The 17,693-nt window shown below is 40.3% G+C and overlaps 1 protein-coding gene across 1 annotated transcript; it reads left to right on the forward strand.

The window, feature by feature from the left end:
• Positions 1–1,663: 1,663 nt before the first annotated feature.
• Positions 1,664–16,744, forward strand: DLD (dihydrolipoamide dehydrogenase). The gene is made up of 14 exons (XM_054280636.1): positions 1,664–1,755; positions 2,672–2,747; positions 3,422–3,501; positions 7,037–7,105; positions 8,945–9,014; positions 9,403–9,503; positions 9,849–9,992; positions 10,182–10,283; positions 11,418–11,608; positions 12,999–13,169; positions 13,549–13,738; positions 14,110–14,247; positions 15,541–15,630; positions 15,733–16,744. The coding sequence occupies exons 1-14, from the start codon at positions 1,717–1,719 to the stop codon at positions 15,796–15,798; spliced, it is 1,527 nt and encodes a 508-aa protein (XP_054136611.1). The 5' UTR covers positions 1,664–1,716; the 3' UTR covers positions 15,799–16,744.
• Positions 16,745–17,693: the final 949 nt, after the last annotated feature.

A 17,693-nucleotide genomic window follows, 5' to 3' on the forward strand; every position in this document is an offset into this window, starting at 1 on the left:
AAAAATGTGTCAATATTCTAGTTCAATTATTTTCTTGATTAAATAAAATGGAAACAATTATTCAAAGTCCTTCCAAAATTATCTTAGATTTTACATTTTTAATATAAAAAGATGTATGGGCATTTCACTGTCAATTACATGGAAGAGGTTTCTGTCTGGAACATGTAACTTCCCTTTCTCTGCTTGTGCCCAGGTGTTCAGGACAGTCAATCTGGGACAGGGAGCTGCTTTGCTTATCCCAGGGTTCATTTTGGTGCCAGGTGGGTCTGTGAGCTCCCAAGTACCAGCACAGATTGGGGTCTGACCTACTGGAGAGCAGCTCTGCTGAGAAGGACCTGGAAGTTTTGGTGGGTGACAAGGTGATTCTGAACTGGCAGTGTGCCCTTGTGGCCAGGATGGCTGACCAATGGTGTCCTGGGCTGCATCAGGAGCAGAGGAGCCAGCAGGCCCAGGGAGGTGGCCCTCCTCCTCTATTGGGCACTAGTGAGGCCACATCTGCAGTGCTCTGTGCAGTTCTGGGCTCCTCAGCACAACAAAACCACGGAGCTCTTGGAGAGGGTCCTGCGGAAGCCACAACGATGACAATGGGACGGCAACACCTGCCTTAAGAGGAGAGGCTGAGGGAGCTGGGCCTGCTTAGTCAAGAGAAAACTGAGAAGGGATCTCATCAATACATACAAATGTTGTATTAATTAGCAGTGCCCTGGCAGCCAGGAGGGCCAACCATGTCCTGGAGGGCATCACCAGCTGGGCCAGGGAAGGGATTGTCCCACCCTGCTCTACACTGGGCCAGTGTCACTTCAAATCCCAGGAGTGGTTTTGGGCATCACAATATAAAAAAGACATTGAGTTATTAGAGAGCATCCAAAGGAAGATGTGAGGATGGTGAAAGGTCTGAAGGAGAAGCCTTATGAGGAGATTTATGAGGACTTATGATGCCACATGGTGTGTTCAGCCTGGAGGAGACTGAGGGGAGACCATATTGTGGTCTTGAACATTCTTATGAGGGGAAGTAGACAGGCAGACCAATCTCTTCATTCTCATGATCAGTGACAGGATTCGAGGAAACATCATGAAACTGAGTCTGGGGAGGTTTAGATTGGATATTAGAAAAAGTTTCTGCACCCAGAGGGCGGTTGGGCACTGAACAGGGTCCCCAGGGAAGTGGTCACAGCACCAGTGTGACAGAGTTATAGAAGAACTTGCACAATGCTCCCAGGGGACAGGGTGAGACTCTTGGTGTGTCCTGTGCAGGGCCAGGAGCTGGATCCTGATGGGCCCTTCCAACTCAGCGCATTCTATAAGTCTCCGATTTTAGAGACATCTCAAAAACTGGTGCCAAGAGGATGTGCCAGATTCTTTTTAGTGGTGCCGGCGACAGGAAGAGGAGCAGCGGCCATAAAGTGAAACACAAGAAGTTCCACCTCAGCATGAGGAAGAACTTCCTTACGCTGAGGGCGGCAGAGCACTGGAACAGGCTGCCCAGGGCGGTGGCGGAGTCTCCCTCTCCGGAGACATTCCGAACCTGCCGGGATGTGCTCCGGTGTCACCTGCGGCAGTGACCGTGCCCTGGCAGCGGGGCTGGCCGACACCGCGCCCAGAGCTCGGGGCTCCCCCCGGCCCGGAGGCCCCGGCGCCCGCCCCGCCCCGCCCGGCACTGCGCCTGCGCGCGACCGCGGAGTCCTTGAGCAGCCGGGGCGCGGCGGCACCGCCGACATGCAGCGCTGGGGCCGTGTCTCCTGCGCGCTCGCTCGGGTACGGCACCGGCGGGGCGGCGAGGCGAGGGCAAGGGAGGGGACAAGGGACGGAAGCCGCGCCGAGCAGCTCGGGTCTGGGCTTTCTTCAGACCCCTTAGCCCGCCGGGGGCGTGCGTGAGGGCGGGCGGGGCCGGAGTGGCGCCTTGAGGCGGGCGCGGGCCTTGGCCGCGCTGCCCTCCCTGCTCCGCTGTCCCCGTCCCTCGCCGCTCGGGCGAGTGGTGGCAGCGGTGGCGGCCCTCAGGGTTCGTGAGCGGCGGGGACCAGCTGTCTGTGCGTTGTCGGTGCCGGTGTCCCGGTGTCCCAGCCCGCGGGAGGCCGCGGCCGTGGTGGCTGCAAAAGGCGCCGCCGTCAGCCGGCCCCAGCTTTTGGGCTGCGGTGCTGGGGACTTCGCAAATGCTTCTAGGGACATCCTCTACTCCAGTTACAGCGTGATCGGCCCTCGATGTGTTTGTAGCAGCTGCTCTGTGCTGTCCCATTACTTTTTCGTAAAGGTTAAAAAAACTTGCCTTCCCGAACCTCCTATGAGATCCAGCTGCCTGTTCATAGGAAATGGCTGAAGGGTTTGGTTACAGAACAAGACTCTTCATAAACTCTTGTGGATATCTAATTTATGTCATTATGTGGTTTGAGAGTTGAAAGAGTTTTGTAGTTAGAGGTGAGCCTGAGGTGAGAGTGACCTGAGAACAGGTGTGATGACAGACTGAGGTGACAGAGCAGGTAAGTGGCAGAGCAACTTCTGCCTCTTGTTCCGGTCAGTGCCCGCTGTGCTTCAGTCCTGCTGTTCCTGTTTTGGTTACTGGTGACAGTAACTGTGCATTCATCTCTGTGTGGCTGAATGCTTATTTTCACTCAGGGATAGACAGAGACTTGTAAAACCAAGGGGTTCTTTTTATTATTTTTTTTTTCCTTTATAGAGAAGTCATTTTGATCGAATTCATCATGGTCTTCAGGGAGTTTGTGCAGTGCCACAAAGGTCCTATGCTGATCAAGGTAATTTCTTGTGAGAAACCTGTTTTGGACAAAAAAAACCCCACCAACCCAAACCCCCACAAAAAACAAAACAAAACTTCAAACTCAGAAATCAGCCTTCCAGATGAAAACTGTGGTTTATTTTCATAATTTGATTTCAAGTTAAAGCTGTAAATAGAAGTTGAACTTCACCATCTCTGTTCTTATATTAATTAATATTCTAAAAGAGATTGTGGTTACAAGATATGGGCTAAGTACAAAGTTCATAGCTTCCACTGCTTTATAATCAATACAGTTTGCACAGATAACTATTGCAGCCACGTTTTCCCCTTTATAAATTTGTGGCATTCAGTAAGCATTTACATTTGGTGCTAAACATCAATAGAAGCTATGTTGGAAAAATGTTACAGTAAACTATTGAGACATCTTGGGTTAAGTTCTTAAAGACTTTAGAGCAAGAGGGATGGGAAATTCAGTTTCTTGATGTCATTTTACATTATTTTCCTTGTGAAATTTAAGTCTGGTTATTTTTCTTGTGGAATGAGTACCTTTAGACAACCTTTCACTGTGTCCAGAAAGTTGCTTTCACATATGAGGTGTAGCTTCCTTATCTAATCCTATTTCATTAACTTGCATAGTTCTTAATGCACAGTAATTCTGCTGAAAAGCAGTAACCCAGCTGTTCTCTGTTTCAGTTGATGCCGATGTCACCGTCATTGGCTCTGGGCCTGGAGGATATGTTGCTGCTATCAAAGCAGCTCAGCTGGGGTTTAAGGTGAGACCTCACTCAGCACAATACTCATCCAGGTTAAGTTCAAAGGTATCTGTGTGACACTGTAATCCTTCTGGCACATCTTGGGCCACCAGGTGCTGCAGACATCTTTTGCTAATCTTTCCTTTCCTTGCTTACCTGCATCCTGCAGAATTTGAAATGGAGGTCTGGCTGTATTACTATCTATAACCCTGCTACTGACAGAGCTGCTTAGGACAGCTTACTTTTGGTTGGAACTGGTAATAAAATAAGGTGGGCTTATACTCCTGTGAAAGAGAAGGTGGGAAAACAGTGCTAGGAAGGAATTTTTCTCTCAACAAAGGGAAAAATAAAGTGATCATGACTGATAAAAAGACTGGTGGAAAACTGTTCTGAAGAACAGACTGAGGGAGCTCAGAAGGAGAAGAAGCCATATTCAGCTGATATGCTTTTTGAATGTGATTAGTGGAATTCTATTGTCATATGAGAATTTTAGAGGCAAAAGAAATACTGTACTATCTTAGTTGCATTTATTTATGTTCATCTCCATTCTGTCTTGTTGTCTTTGAATGCTTTTCAGAAGAGGCAATTTTTGCCTGATGTGTATTAGTGGTGTTTCATTCCATTAAGTGTTGTGAGTGTTGTATGTGTGTAATATATTTCAGATGTTTTTAAACTTATAAAAATACAAAATGTGACTTCAGGGTATTTTTTTGCCTTCACTTCTTAATATGAGGCCAGCTGACACTCTTGGTATTGCATTATTGTTCTTGTAATTATCTGGAACTCCTAGAAGGTGTTTGTAGCATTCTTGAGCACGTTTCTGCTGTTTGGTAGGTCACAATGTTTCTGAATTACCTAAAATAGACTTCATGACCAAAATGAACTCCTGGTGGTGAGTTCCAGTGAGGCACAGGAATGGGGGGCCCATGCAGTGTGTAGTCTTCATCTTTCAGTATTTTCAGAACTTGGCTGTACAAGGCCCTGAGCCATGTGCTACATCATGGAACACAGAATGGTTTGGGTTGGGAGGGATGTTAAAGCTGGCCTTGTTCCAACTCCCCTGCCATGGACGGGGACACCTTCCACTAGACCCTGTTACTGAGAGACCCATCCAGCCTGGCCTTGAACATTCAGGGCTGGGGCATCTGGACAGCCCATTCCTGTGCCTCACCACCCCCACAGTAAAGAATTCCTTCCTAGGAGCTGATCTAAATCCGTGCCCTTCAGCTTAAGGCTGTTTCTGTCCCTGTCCTTGTGAAAAGTCCCTCTCCAGGCTTCTTGCAAGCCCCCTTTAGATACTCCAAGGCTGCTGTGAGGTCTCCCCAGAGCCTTCTTGGCCTGTCTTCATGGGACAGCTGCTCCAGCACTGTGATCAACTTGGTGGCCTCCTCCAGGCTTGCTCCAGCAGGTCCAGATCTGTGTTGTGTTGTGTTGGAGGCCACAGGGCTGGACACAGTACTCCAGGTGGGGTCTCATGAGAGCAGAGTAGAGGGGGAGTCACCTCCCTCAATGTCTTTGATGCTGACTGTGTTTGGACAAGGAGGTTTGAGTAGATGGCCTCCTAAGGAGGTTCCTTCAAACTGAATTTGTCTGTAATTCTGAATGTTGTCCCTTATTGGTCAGTATTCCCAAAAATGGGTGTCAGTAACATCTTTTTGGGCATCTTTTAGCCTTCTAATATGTAACTGTATCAAAATATAAGTGTTTGAGATTCCATTAGGTTGTACATCTGCCTGTGACCTAGAGCAAAATAACTGAATTGTCTTTGCACATCTTTGTGAATTACTATTTTGTCGTAATAAGTACTCTTGCTTCTGAAGGTATGTGGTTACTTAGCCAGTAACCTGAGAATAAAAGGTGCTCAGTGATACAGGTTTTAATAAAGATTGTGGCCTTCTGTCATGTGAGTTCATGTTTGATTATTCCAAAGCTATTTTTGTGGCTGGCTATAAAGCAGCTTTTCTTGGAACAGTACTGTCCTTGAGTCCTTCATATCTGTGATTAACAGTAGGATACCATGCACAAGGGAGTTAAAAAGTGCCCTGGATGCTCTTTTTCATCATAGTAAAAAATAATTCTCTTAGACTGTTTTCACTACTAGTTAGAGAGGGGAAAATGCTTGGACATACTTGTGCATGTCACCATAATCGTTGATTAAACATGTAGAATGTTTTTAGTAGACTGACAAAAAGATTGTATAGTTACACCATCCATGGAAGAACCTAATTCTGCTCTACTGAATTACTTAGATTTCAGTTTTAGTGCTATTTCTACTGGCACAAGCATTGAGCCCTTGTATCAGCACTACAGCATCCCATATTGTTGCCAGTAGTGTTCTCTGGGTATTGGCTTTGCTTGGCCTTGGCAGTGAAGTTTATGTGAAATGGATGAGGCAGAACATCCTTGTTGGGTAAAGGTAGGTGCAGTCTGGTGCTGTTTGATCCATGGTGCAGCTTTTAAAGCCCTTGTGTTGTGTTTCATGTATTCGTGTGCTTAAAACAAGAGGAAGGGGAGGTAGGGGACGAGCATGTCTCAGAATGTTCCTGTGATTTGATTTGGTGAATTCTGCTCTTCATGTTACCATCACCTACCTTAGCACAAAAGCAACAATTTAAAGAAATTGTGAAAGGTTTTCACCTAGGTAGTTGCCTCTCAGTGGACTGGAGCTCTCAAGAGTGTGAACCAAGGTTACAATTATTTTGAATGTGTGTGCCTTCCAAAGAAGGAGATGCCAGTTCCTTTGCTTATACAATTCCTTCTCTGAAGGAGACCTTCCTTTGCTCTCCTTCATTTTCTCCCAGTGATCTGTCATTAAATGAAGTTTTGGCAGTTGTTTTTGTCCTTTGCACACTTTGATGTTGTCAGCTTAATGAGAAGGAGATGAAATATTTTCCATCCCTGTTGTTATTGACCTTATTTTTGTTTGGTTTTGCTGTACTTAATTTTTGTTTTTTCTTTCTTTATAGGTGTTGGTACAGCTTTATAGCAGCAGGAGGAAATGTTGTTTGTGGCTTGAGGGTTTTGTTCTGTTTTGTTTTCTTGGAAGAAAAGATAGCCCCATGGGATTTTAATCTATGCCAGTTCACTTACCAGTTGTTTTCTTGTTTTTATGAATCTTCATATGATTTACATGTTTTGCTTCTAGCAGTTTTTTCTGTAATTGTTAGGGGAACATCTTTCACTGGACTGAGTCTTGTATTTATTATTTACTTCATAGATTTTTGTGGTAGGACTACAGAAATGCATAAAAGTAGCGCTTGTATGAATTGTGCAGTGGCTGTTGTTTGCAGACAGTAAACTGGTGCAGTTTGGTAGAGAATTTGGTTGCAAGGAGCTATTTTGTGGGTTTTAAGTTAACAAAAAAATGAGGGAAGGGAAACATGAGCTGTAAAATAAATTTAGGAATTAAATTAATGGGATACTTGTAGAGGTAGAATTACTAGACAAGTAGACAAATGTCTTTGTCATCAATTCTACATTGTGAGAGAGCCCATAAGGAAATGGTGGCAGAGTATTACTAAAAAGTTTTTTTTTCCCCTCTGTTCTTTTTCCTCAGACTGTCTGTGTAGAAAAAAATGCAACGTTAGGGGGAACCTGTTTGAATGTTGGATGTATTCCATCCAAGGTAAGTTGCATGTTTGTCATAGCTTCATTAAAAGCAGCTGACAGGATGTGCTTCACTTGGAAGGAGATTAAGGAGTTTCTCAAGATGGATGTCCATGTAAGAATGGCCTGGAGGGTGAGGCTGTGGAGTGTGGAGTAATACAGATGTGGAGAGAAAGAGCTGAGTCCAACACATGCACTCTGAAAGAAAGGAGAAGCAAGAAGAAATGAATAAGAACTTCTATTTGACATTGTCAGTCTAGTTTAAAGTAATTTCAGACCTTGGCCTTTGTAAGAACAGTGCTGTTGCTGGGGAATCTGCCTCAATAGCACCCAGCAGGCGGAGGAAGACTCTGCTAAGGCCATGTTTGTGATGGCTGTAGTAACAGACATAATATTCTTAGCAAGATCCCTCCTAACTGTGTTGCTGTTTCTAATCCTTTTGCTCAAGAGGTTCCATTAGCATGGGAGGAGGAAATACAGTATAAATATTAAGGGGTTTTTAAAATTTATGTTAATTTTGCTAAACATTTAGTAATCATTTTAATGAGGTTCTGAGTATCTTAATATATTGAAGCACCAATGAAACATGTTAATCCACACAGTGCTACCTTGAAAATTTGAAACTACTGCTGGGATCTACTTCTCAAGTACACTATTATTTTTTTATCCTTTAGATTTCTTATGAAAATACTGTTGAACCCATGGCTAAACTTAAATGCTATCTAGAATTCATTTGAATTGCAGTAAACTTAAAAAGAGGATACATAGGCTGTGTACACCAAGGCAGTAACAAATGATTGAAATATTCTTTTCCAGAAAACCACCCAAAATAATACCTTGGGCATGGATTATTTTTTTTCCTTTCTAGTTGCTAAAGTCTTAAGCAGTGGCTGCATCTTTTAAGTAATATGACTGTTACAGATTTGGGGCTGGGACAGTTATGTAAAATAGAGAAATTACTTTTAACGACAGTTGATAAAAATTGTAAAAATAGAATTATCTTATTTTGATAGTATTAGTTTTACACAAACATATGTAGATAAGGCAAGTATTTCAAAATGCCCTTTGAATCTTTTACTGTGCCTACTTTGGATTTAAGTGTGTGCAAACTCACACTGCTGTCGTTGCAAAGATACAGATAATTTCATATTTGGGGTGGCTATAATGAGTCAATTTTCTTAGTAAGATCCTACCTTAACTATATTGTTATTTCTAATCAAAATACAATTATCAATCTTCTGAATTTGAAGCTACTAATTTTTAGCCATCCATATAAAAACCATTCTAATTTTATCTAAGAATTTGGAAGATCCATGTACCTGAGCTAGCTCCAAGCTATCCAGCTTCAGCTTGGCTGGCTATGCAGTTACAGAAACTTCAGCACAAAACCTCAGAATTTAACTCATATATGTCTACACAGGTTAAAATCTTAACAGGCATTTTAGTATAGATTTTCCTCATCAAGTTATTCTGTATCTTCTCTTTGGCCATCAGTCACAGTTATTTTTCTCTTCCTCTATTTGATCTGTTCCTTTTTTTTTTTGAAATCTCTGTAGAGTAATTATCAGTTTCTATGGTGAAGTGAGCAAAAAGGATAGGTGCTGATTTAACTGTTTTCTATTTCTAGGTAAAGTATGTAACTTAATTGAATGTTTCAGTAGGAGCTACTGTGTACAAGTTCTGTGATTGAAATACATCTTTTCAAATATATAGATATCGAGCAATAGTGAGAACATTTTGCAAATAGCATAATTATTTTTCCTTATAGTAAATACTCTTTTATATTATATATGGAATGTATGTCCAAATCCACATTTTTGTGTGTTTTAGGCCTTGTTGTGTGTTTTGTCTGTTTTAGGCCTTGCTGAACAACTCACATCTGTATCACTTGGCCCATGGAAAAGATTTCGCTAACAGAGGAATTGAAAGTGAGTGAAGAGCTCTCACTGCCTGTTGCATAAGTGGTTTCCACCAAGAAGTAAATTTAGTCTTTCAAATCTGATTAGTATGGTTTTCTGGTCAGAACATTTTTAGAGTTATAAATAATATCCTTTATCTGTCATTTGGAGGCTTAGGAACGTGTCTGCTCTTTGCACTCTGAATATTGGATAGATAAATTATAGCTGAAAAGTGCAATATTGATTTTCAGCATAGCAGTTGTTGAAGGTAACCTTTAGCATGTAGTGGGGCCATTCAACACATCTTTCTGTGCCAGCTGTTACCTGTGTTGAGGTTAGCTCTTTTAACATTACACACTGCAATGCTTGATGTAAGTTGTTTTAATGCTTGATGTAAGTTGTTTTGCTTTAACTTTAGTTACAGGACTCCGTTTGAATCTAGAGAAGATGATGGAACAGAAGAGTAGTGCAGTGAAGGCCTTAACAGGTGGAATTGCTCATTTATTTAAACAAAACAAGGTTAGTTTGGATTATATACTGAGATATATCCAATTTTTTAAATCTGAATTTCTTACTTTTTACATTTTATCATTGCCACATAAATTAGAGTGACTGATATGGCAAGGGCAGAATTTGAATTCTTCTCTTCCAGAAAACTTTTAATTGCCTAGTGCCTTCATTCTTAATCTGCTTAAAGGAAGGGTATACCATTCCTATTCCTACTAGTATGCAGTTACTTTGTGATTTGTACCAGATAGAGATGCAGAGAGATGTTCTAGCAGCATCGCTAAGCATTAGTAAGAATCAGGTGAAATGTAGCCTAACTTATTTGAACCTGACTTCACTGTGTTCTGATCATTAAAGGTTGTACATGTATCTGGGTTTGGAAAAATAACTGGCAAAAACCAAGTCACTGCAACTAAAGAAGATGGCAGCACACAAGTTATCAACACAAAGAACATACTCATAGCCACAGGCTCAGAAGTGGCTCCCTTCCCTGGAATTACTGTACGTATTTGAACTTAATTGTACTTCCTTTTCAGTGTCTCATAGCCACACAGTTTAATGTGTAGTAATGGTTTGCACCTGACTGCACTTCATGCTGGGTGTGTTTTGTGTATAATATGTTAAAGGTGTTTTGTATAGAATATGTAACAGAGATTGCAAACCTCCCTTTGTGCATTTCTTTGTCATTAGATTGATGAAGATACCATTGTGTCATCCACTGGTGCGCTGTCACTGAAGCAAGTTCCAGAAAAGATGGTTGTCATTGGTGCAGGAGTCATTGGTGTGGAACTGGTGAGAGGATGTTTAAACCACTTGACTTTTAGTTTGTAAAAGAAAAATGTGGTTTTTTGTGGCTGTATTTGATGGTTTTGCTGTGCTTTAACAGTTCAGTGAGTTGTAGTCAATCTGTTCAGACTTCATAGCCTGCTAGCTCCATTTTTTACCAGAAAAGCTGGGATAAGTGTTTGTTGGGTCAGTACTTCTGCAGCTGGTTAGATAAGCAAAGAAATTAGAGAGGAACATCCAGGGTCTTGCATATTTCTTTTTCTCTTTTGGAGGAGTAGGGATGTGAGGGAATGCCAGGGTAGTCAGGATGAATTCTTGTGTTTAGTAGTTAATCTCAAGAGATGATTAATGTGATCTGGTAGTACATATTCTGTCAACCAGAAGCGTGGAGACTTTGTAGTTCATTGTGGTCTGAGTCCTTTTACCTCACACCTACACATTTCAAAAAGAATTTATATTTGCTGGTCTTGCAGCTGCTTGAATCTGTGCCTATCTGCCAAGTGGTTGCTTAACCTGCTGACTAATAAGCTGGGAAAGAGTAAGCAAAGTGAAATTCTGTACTGGGTGGATGTGGGTAACTGTAGGTAAATACCTCCAGGGTGTACATGGGTTTTGTTGGTAAGGCTGATGATCATGGTTAAGGTTATAAATACAGACAGGACCAGCAGAGGCTCCATTTTGTTGTGTAAAATTTCCTTAATGTGATACTGTTTTGGTTAATTAGTAGTGGTATTAGGGCACCACAAGCAATTCCCTTTGGGTTTTCCTTTCAGATTCTTTGATTTTGAATTTCTTCTATACCTATAGTATAAAACATACATGAGTTATATTTTAATATATTTTATATATTTTAAAACATACATGAGTTACATTTTGTTAGCTATTGCCTTAAAAGCCTAATTCCCTGAATTTGATCATGGAAGTTTTGTGTCTGTAAATAAACAATTATAAATCTTTTCATGGAAAGGCTGGGGGATGTTGAACTTGCTTTATTTTACATCATGTTTGTAGAAACTGATCAGTTTGCTGTTACATGCTATCCTGCTTTAGAAGAGTTTACAGTCTGTTGCAAATATTAGAGTAAAAGTATCTGAAATTTGCTTTTCAAAATTTCTTTTTACCTGCATTGTTGACCTGCAGGGTTCGGTTTGGCAGCGCCTCGGTGCAGATGTGACAGCTGTTGAGTTCATGGGCCATGTTGGGGGAATGGGAATTGACATGGAGATCTCTAAAAACTTCCAACGCATTCTTCAGAAGCAGGGATTCAAGTTTAAACTGAACACCAAAGTCACTGGTGCTACCAAGAGACCAGATGGAAAAATAGATGTAGCGTAAGTGTTAAACATAAAGCTAAAGGAATGCAAAATATATTCTTCATCCCAATCCATCAAACCTCTTTAAAAATACAATCTGATATTATTTTTTAAACAGGAATGAAAATTAATTCTTTAGTGCAATTAAATGTTTCTTTAACAACTTAGAGAGCTCATAATTTTGGGTTTATTAAGTCCTGAGTTGCTTATACAGGGGAGGTTCCATTGACTTGAGTTGAGGGCATTCTGGCATAAAACCACTGTTAAAATGAGATCAGTAATAAAAACAGAACTCTAAATCGTTATTTTCATGGAAGATATTTGATTCTGGTATAACTAGCATAAATACCATGATTGTTCATACAGTCATTTCCAAGCCATTAATTCTTGACTATGTGCTGTAAGGTCATCTTGTCTTAGGGTAAGCCTGGCAGAGATATTGTTGTTCTTGAACAGAAATAAATGAAACTACGCAAATAATTTATTTTAGTGGTCTTATTCAAGACCTTTGAAGTTTTATACATGAACAGTTAATATAGAAACACATAAAGCAAATTTGCTTTGTAAAAGTCCATAAGTATACACTAGTTCTGTTTGTGTTAATGGATTCTCTATTCAGAAACTGTAGTTTAAAAAATTGCTTGATGTTACTTCACAAAAACAAGTTTAAATGTTTTTTCACTGGAGACTTAGTATGGAGACTTTTACTTGCTATATCACTGTAGCTTAGCAGAGTCTGTCATCCATCACTCTAAAGGTGCAGGATTTGGGCTTCTTTGCATGCCATGCTGATGCTGGTTGGATCTCTCATGTAGTCTGTTTCTACTTTTAGGGTATCATTTTGGTTCAGAGTGTGCTTTTGAACCACACTTCCAGTTATCCTCACTTCCCATGCTTTGGTTCTTGTGCTCTCAGAGTACGTGAACTGAACTTGTTCTGGGTGCAGTTAAAGACCAGATGCACTTGAGGGATGCCTGGGATGCATGGCAGCTGCTACCAGGTGTTTGGTTCCTGGGCCAGGAGAAAGCTTGCTCAGAATACATGGCCCTACCCCACCCCAAGTATATATACCATATACAAAATATATATACTTTGGGTGGCAGGTACTCAGCAGTGATGACTTTGCTGTACAGATTTGATCCTATCAGATCATGCTACTTGCTGTTGAAATTACTCCCTGATTTTCTCCCTGACAGTTGTTGGGAAATGTAGTAAGAGGTGTTGCCCCTTCCTCCCTCTTCCACTGCTGAACTCTTGCAAGGAGGAAGCCTGGGGCAGGCTGAGTGAAATGCTTTGGGTGCCAGACCCAGCCAGGATTTCACCATCTGGGGTCTTATTAGTTACTAGCCAGGGAGAGATAAGGCTGCAAGTTTACAGCTTAGCATTTTTGCTTCTTGTTTTGCTGTAGTGTTGAAGCTGCTGCTGGTGGCAAGGCAGAAGTATTAACTTGTGATGTGCTCCTAGTGTGCATCGGTAGGCGCCCTTTTACAAAAGATCTAGGTCTTGAGGAAATGGGAATAGAACTTGATAAGAAGGGAAGAATTCCAGTCAACAACAGATTCCAAACCAAGATTCCAAAGTAAGTAAGACTAATCTTTTTCCTCTTTTTTTTTTTTTAATGCAGAACACTTATTTTTAAAGTTTAACTTAGTAAAGCACTTCTGTGTTTTAATAACAGAACATATTTTCCTTTTCTGAAAAGAAAACTCAATATATCCTATCATTTCAGTAGCTAAAAAATTTTAGTCAGCCTTTGGAGTTTTGTAATTTAAAAGTCACTGGGTATTTCATGTCACTAAGTATCCTCTTGAAGTGTGGTCATTCTGTGGAAACTGCTAAAATGTAGTATTTTAATCTGTTTTGATTAGAGTTTTCAGTAATATGTTTCAAACAGACTTATGTAAGGTGTGCTAGGATGTTTTTAAACAGTGTCTTATTCTGTTTCATTGGTCTGATAGCATCTATGCTATTGGTGATGTAGTTGCTGGACCTATGCTGGCCCACAAGGCTGAGGATGAAGGCATTCTTTGTGTAGAAGGCATGGCTGGGGGAGCAGTTCACATCGACTATAACTGCGTTCCCTCTGTGATCTACACTCACCCTGAAGTGGCCTGGGTGGGCAAGTCAGAAGAACAGCTGAAAGAAGAGGTACTGTTTGTTTTCTTTGCCAGCAAAAACTGTTTTTCTCCTTTGAGCTTGGTTTCATTCCCTAGTTGTTTATCTAGCTACTTTATCTAAATTTCTGCATTTGAATTTATGGGTTAGGGTGTGTGAGTGAATGATGCTCTTGTGCATGCCACTCTCCCAAGAACCACAGTTCTCTTTAATGCATTCTGTGACATGAATATTGTTTGTTTGCAAATTAATATTTTTTGTACGTTCTTACACCATTTACAATGATAGGTCATGTACATTCCTGTGTCTCCTGTTTGAGTTGTGCCTTGTTTCTCTTCATGTGTGTAACATTTGGTTACATTGTTCTTGTTGGTCATTAAGTTAGTGACACATCTCTTTTGCAGGGTGTAGAATACAAAGTTGGGAAATTTCCATTTGCTGCGAACAGTAGAGCAAAGACAAATGCTGACACAGATGGCATGGTGAAGATACTTAGTCATAAGTCAACAGACAGGATGTTGGGTGCTCACATTTTAGGCTCAGTAAGTATCATCAATTGTGCTTTCTTTGCCTTGTAATGTTCTTTCTATTCAGTGTTGCATAGTTGTTGAGTTAGAAGTGGTGTTTGTAAACAGGAAGGTTTGAGTTCGCCATACTTATATTTTTTTACAGTTCTGTTCTGCACCCTAACCTCCTTCCTACTTTTTAGTTCTTCAGGTATAACTAAAAAAAAGCCCAGCTTTTTTTTTTTTTTTTTTTTTCCTTGAATTGCTGTATTTATTTATTTGGTTTCTTGGACAAGTTTTGTGTGGTGAGGTTTTTGGTGATGGTGTTTGTTGTGGTCTTTTTTTTCATTTTGTTTTTATGAATACTGCCAAATACTTGAGAGAACAGCAGAAATTGTTGATTCATCTTGTGGAAGTTGAAGGAGTTAAAAAGACTTTGTCTTTTTCATTGGTGTTTTCTTTTTTCCCTTCTCTCCAACTAAAGACCTCAGCAAGGGTGGTAATCTTATGCTGCAGTCACCAAATCTGGGATCAGTAATTTATGGAATTTAGAGTAAAAAACCTTTGGGATTTTCCCTGTTTAGGGGGTTTTTGTTTTTGGGGTTTTTTTTAACTAAAGTTAGACCCTAATCTTTCTCTGTTTTGTTTCTTAGCTGTTTTTTTTTTTTTAAATATGTTTGCAGAAACGCTTCCTTACATTTTTGTGTACAGCTTTCTGTACACAAAAGTTAAGCCAAGTTAACCAAATTGTTCTCAATAAGATTCTATGCAACTTAATTTCTCTTGCAGTTGTAGTAATTTAGAAACCAGCATGCCTTAAAGGAAGCACAACTTTGTCTCATACCAGCAGATCTAATTTTTAATTTTCTTCATTGGGAAAGGACTGGGGGAAAAATCTTATGGTTGTGGATCTGATTGCTAAAAGTCTAAGAGGAGATTTAACTATTTTTGACTCCTCAAATATATATTCTCTTAGTAAATATGCATAAATACAGGAAATAAAAATGAAGGTGTAAGTGTTGTAACATGCCTTTTTTTATCTAGTTACCTCTTTAACTTTTCAGGGAAGCATTGAAGTTTTGGGTAGGTTTCCTTTCATGGAAAAATGCCTAGCTTTTGCACAACTCTCAATGTTTAGATTTATGCTAGGTTTGATCACAATCACTAAATAGAGTACATTACTTACATTATAGCACAGATGAAATGCTGGTTAAACCATAATTTCTCTTTTTTAGCAGAAAATGCTTATTTATAAGCTGCTACTAATGCAGCAGAATGTGGACAACTGCTTAAGAATTTGTGCTAATTGCAAGTACCATTAAATTACAGGGTGCTGGTGAAATGGTGAATGAAGCTGCCCTTGCAATGGAATATGGAGCATCCTGTGAAGATGTAGCCAGAGTTTGCCATGCCCACCCAGTAAGTGTTTTCTAAAGGGGCTGTTAAACACCATTACACAGACAGGCTGTTATTCCATGTAGCTATTAATGACTTGTAACTTTTTGTGCTTGCTCCCTACAGACGGTGTCAGAAGCCTTCAGGGAAGCAAACCTAGCAGCATCCTTTGGCAAAGCTATCAACTTCTAAAATGAAAGAGCAAATCTTTGTACATACATGGTACATCTCTGAAAATGGACTGTGGGCCCTTATGGAAGGCTGAATCTGAGGATTTTAGGACTGACTTAAGTGAATATCTTAATTTTAAACATCAGATATTTAAACAAGTAGAGTTTGGAACAAGTGGAATTATCCAGTCTCTGTAAATTAAATACATAAAATTACATGTTTATTTACACAATGAATGTTGCAGAAAAGCAGCCTGACAGAACTCTTTTCTTTTTGGAAACCAAACATTTTGCTGCTGCATGGGATTATCAGGTTTGCTGGTCAGAACTCTGGATGATTGTCCAGCATACCTTGTATTTTCTTATTTGAAGTAGTGTTACAATAAACCAGTTGCATACTGGCACTAAAAATGCCACTGGCACTTAAAATGCCACTGTCACTTCCGCACAAAAATGTGTTTCTTCTGAAGGGATTAACTTTGGTATTTAACCTACTTCTTACATATGAGTACCAAAACTTGTTTTCACCTAGTAGTGTTGGGATGTTGGGAGAAGAGGGGCTCGTGTAGATCAATTAAAATTATACTCACTTTTTAAAGAGAAAATTACTGTCTGTGTGATTCTCCACATCAGGTTTTCATATTGAAAACTCTTAAGGGGAAAAACTGAGTGCTGATTGAGAAATGAAAAATTGAAGACAAATTCATTGTACTGCTACCTAGTCCTTTTTGGTTTTAAAGCTTCCATTGTCCAGCTCTCTTAAACTTGAAATGCTAGAACTTGGGCCGTGAAGCAGTGTTTGCTGTTAAATGCTATGGCATGAGGGTTATTCTGCACCTTCCACATGTCAGGGCTGCAGTGTCAGCTCTCCACACAATTAAGACATACTTTCTTCTCTTCTGTTTTCTATTTTGTTCTCTCTTTCTGTCTCTTCTGTAGCAAGAGAGCTTAATAAATACTTGACACGGCTGGAGGGTCTTCTTGGATTTTGTTTGTTGATTGGATCCTTGTAGTGTCTAGGTTGTTGATTATGTGAGCAAACTCACAAACAGATGGCACTGTTGGAAGATCTTTAACCTGTATGGAACATGCCCAAATCCAGTAGTTAAAAATTAACTTCTTTTCCAACGTGCCATTTCTTCTCTTTTGCCAGGCCCTTCTGCCTTGAAGAAAACCTTAATACCTGCTGGTGTTGTGCGTGTCCTTTTTCATTCTGCCACTGGACTGAGAAGTGCACATCCAGAAGGTGGTGCTTTTTTTTGGTTTTTGTATAGACAAGATGGTTATATCTTTCTAGCTTGCTTTATGGCTTCTTATTCAAGTATTGAGCCATTATCCATAGTGAGTGATAGAGAGGGATGCCAGCATTACCATATCAGATAATCAGCAGAACGCCAGCAATACTCTTCTTCACTGTGATTTATTAACTCCTACTTTAAATGTAGATGGGGTTTAAACCATACCACCTCATTAAGCTTATCAACATCAGAGGTAGTGAATTAATGTGGATCTGCTTTCAGGTGTTAGTAGGAAGCTGCTGAATGGAAAGTGAAGGTGAGACAACAGAGCAGAAAAGCTTGATTCTTCCAATAGATCTTGGCATTTCAGAATCACTTCTAACTTAACAAAGGTAAATGTTAAGTGTTAATCATGTGATTTGCAAGTTCTTCCCAGAAGCCTTCTCTTTCAGAAACAGTTTGGTGTCTACTCCCTCCACCCCTGAATACTTGTAGCAGTCTTACTGCAATTCATTCTTAAAGTTCATAAGTTAGAAAAGTTTGTATCTCATTTTATGTTAAATGAAGCTTAAAAAGCCAGGGAAACTTATAACCAATAATACTTCTAAGTTTGTACTGGAGACTGAGTTTTCCAGACACTTAAAAATAAAAGTCAAGGCCTTAAAATTATTTTTGTTAC

Source organism: Melozone crissalis, unplaced genomic scaffold (assembly GCF_028551555.1).
Source record: "Melozone crissalis strain CALT ecotype California unplaced genomic scaffold, PUWL_Pcris_2 ptg000004l_1, whole genome shotgun sequence".
Lineage (NCBI taxonomy): Eukaryota > Metazoa > Chordata > Aves > Passeriformes > Passerellidae > Melozone > Melozone crissalis.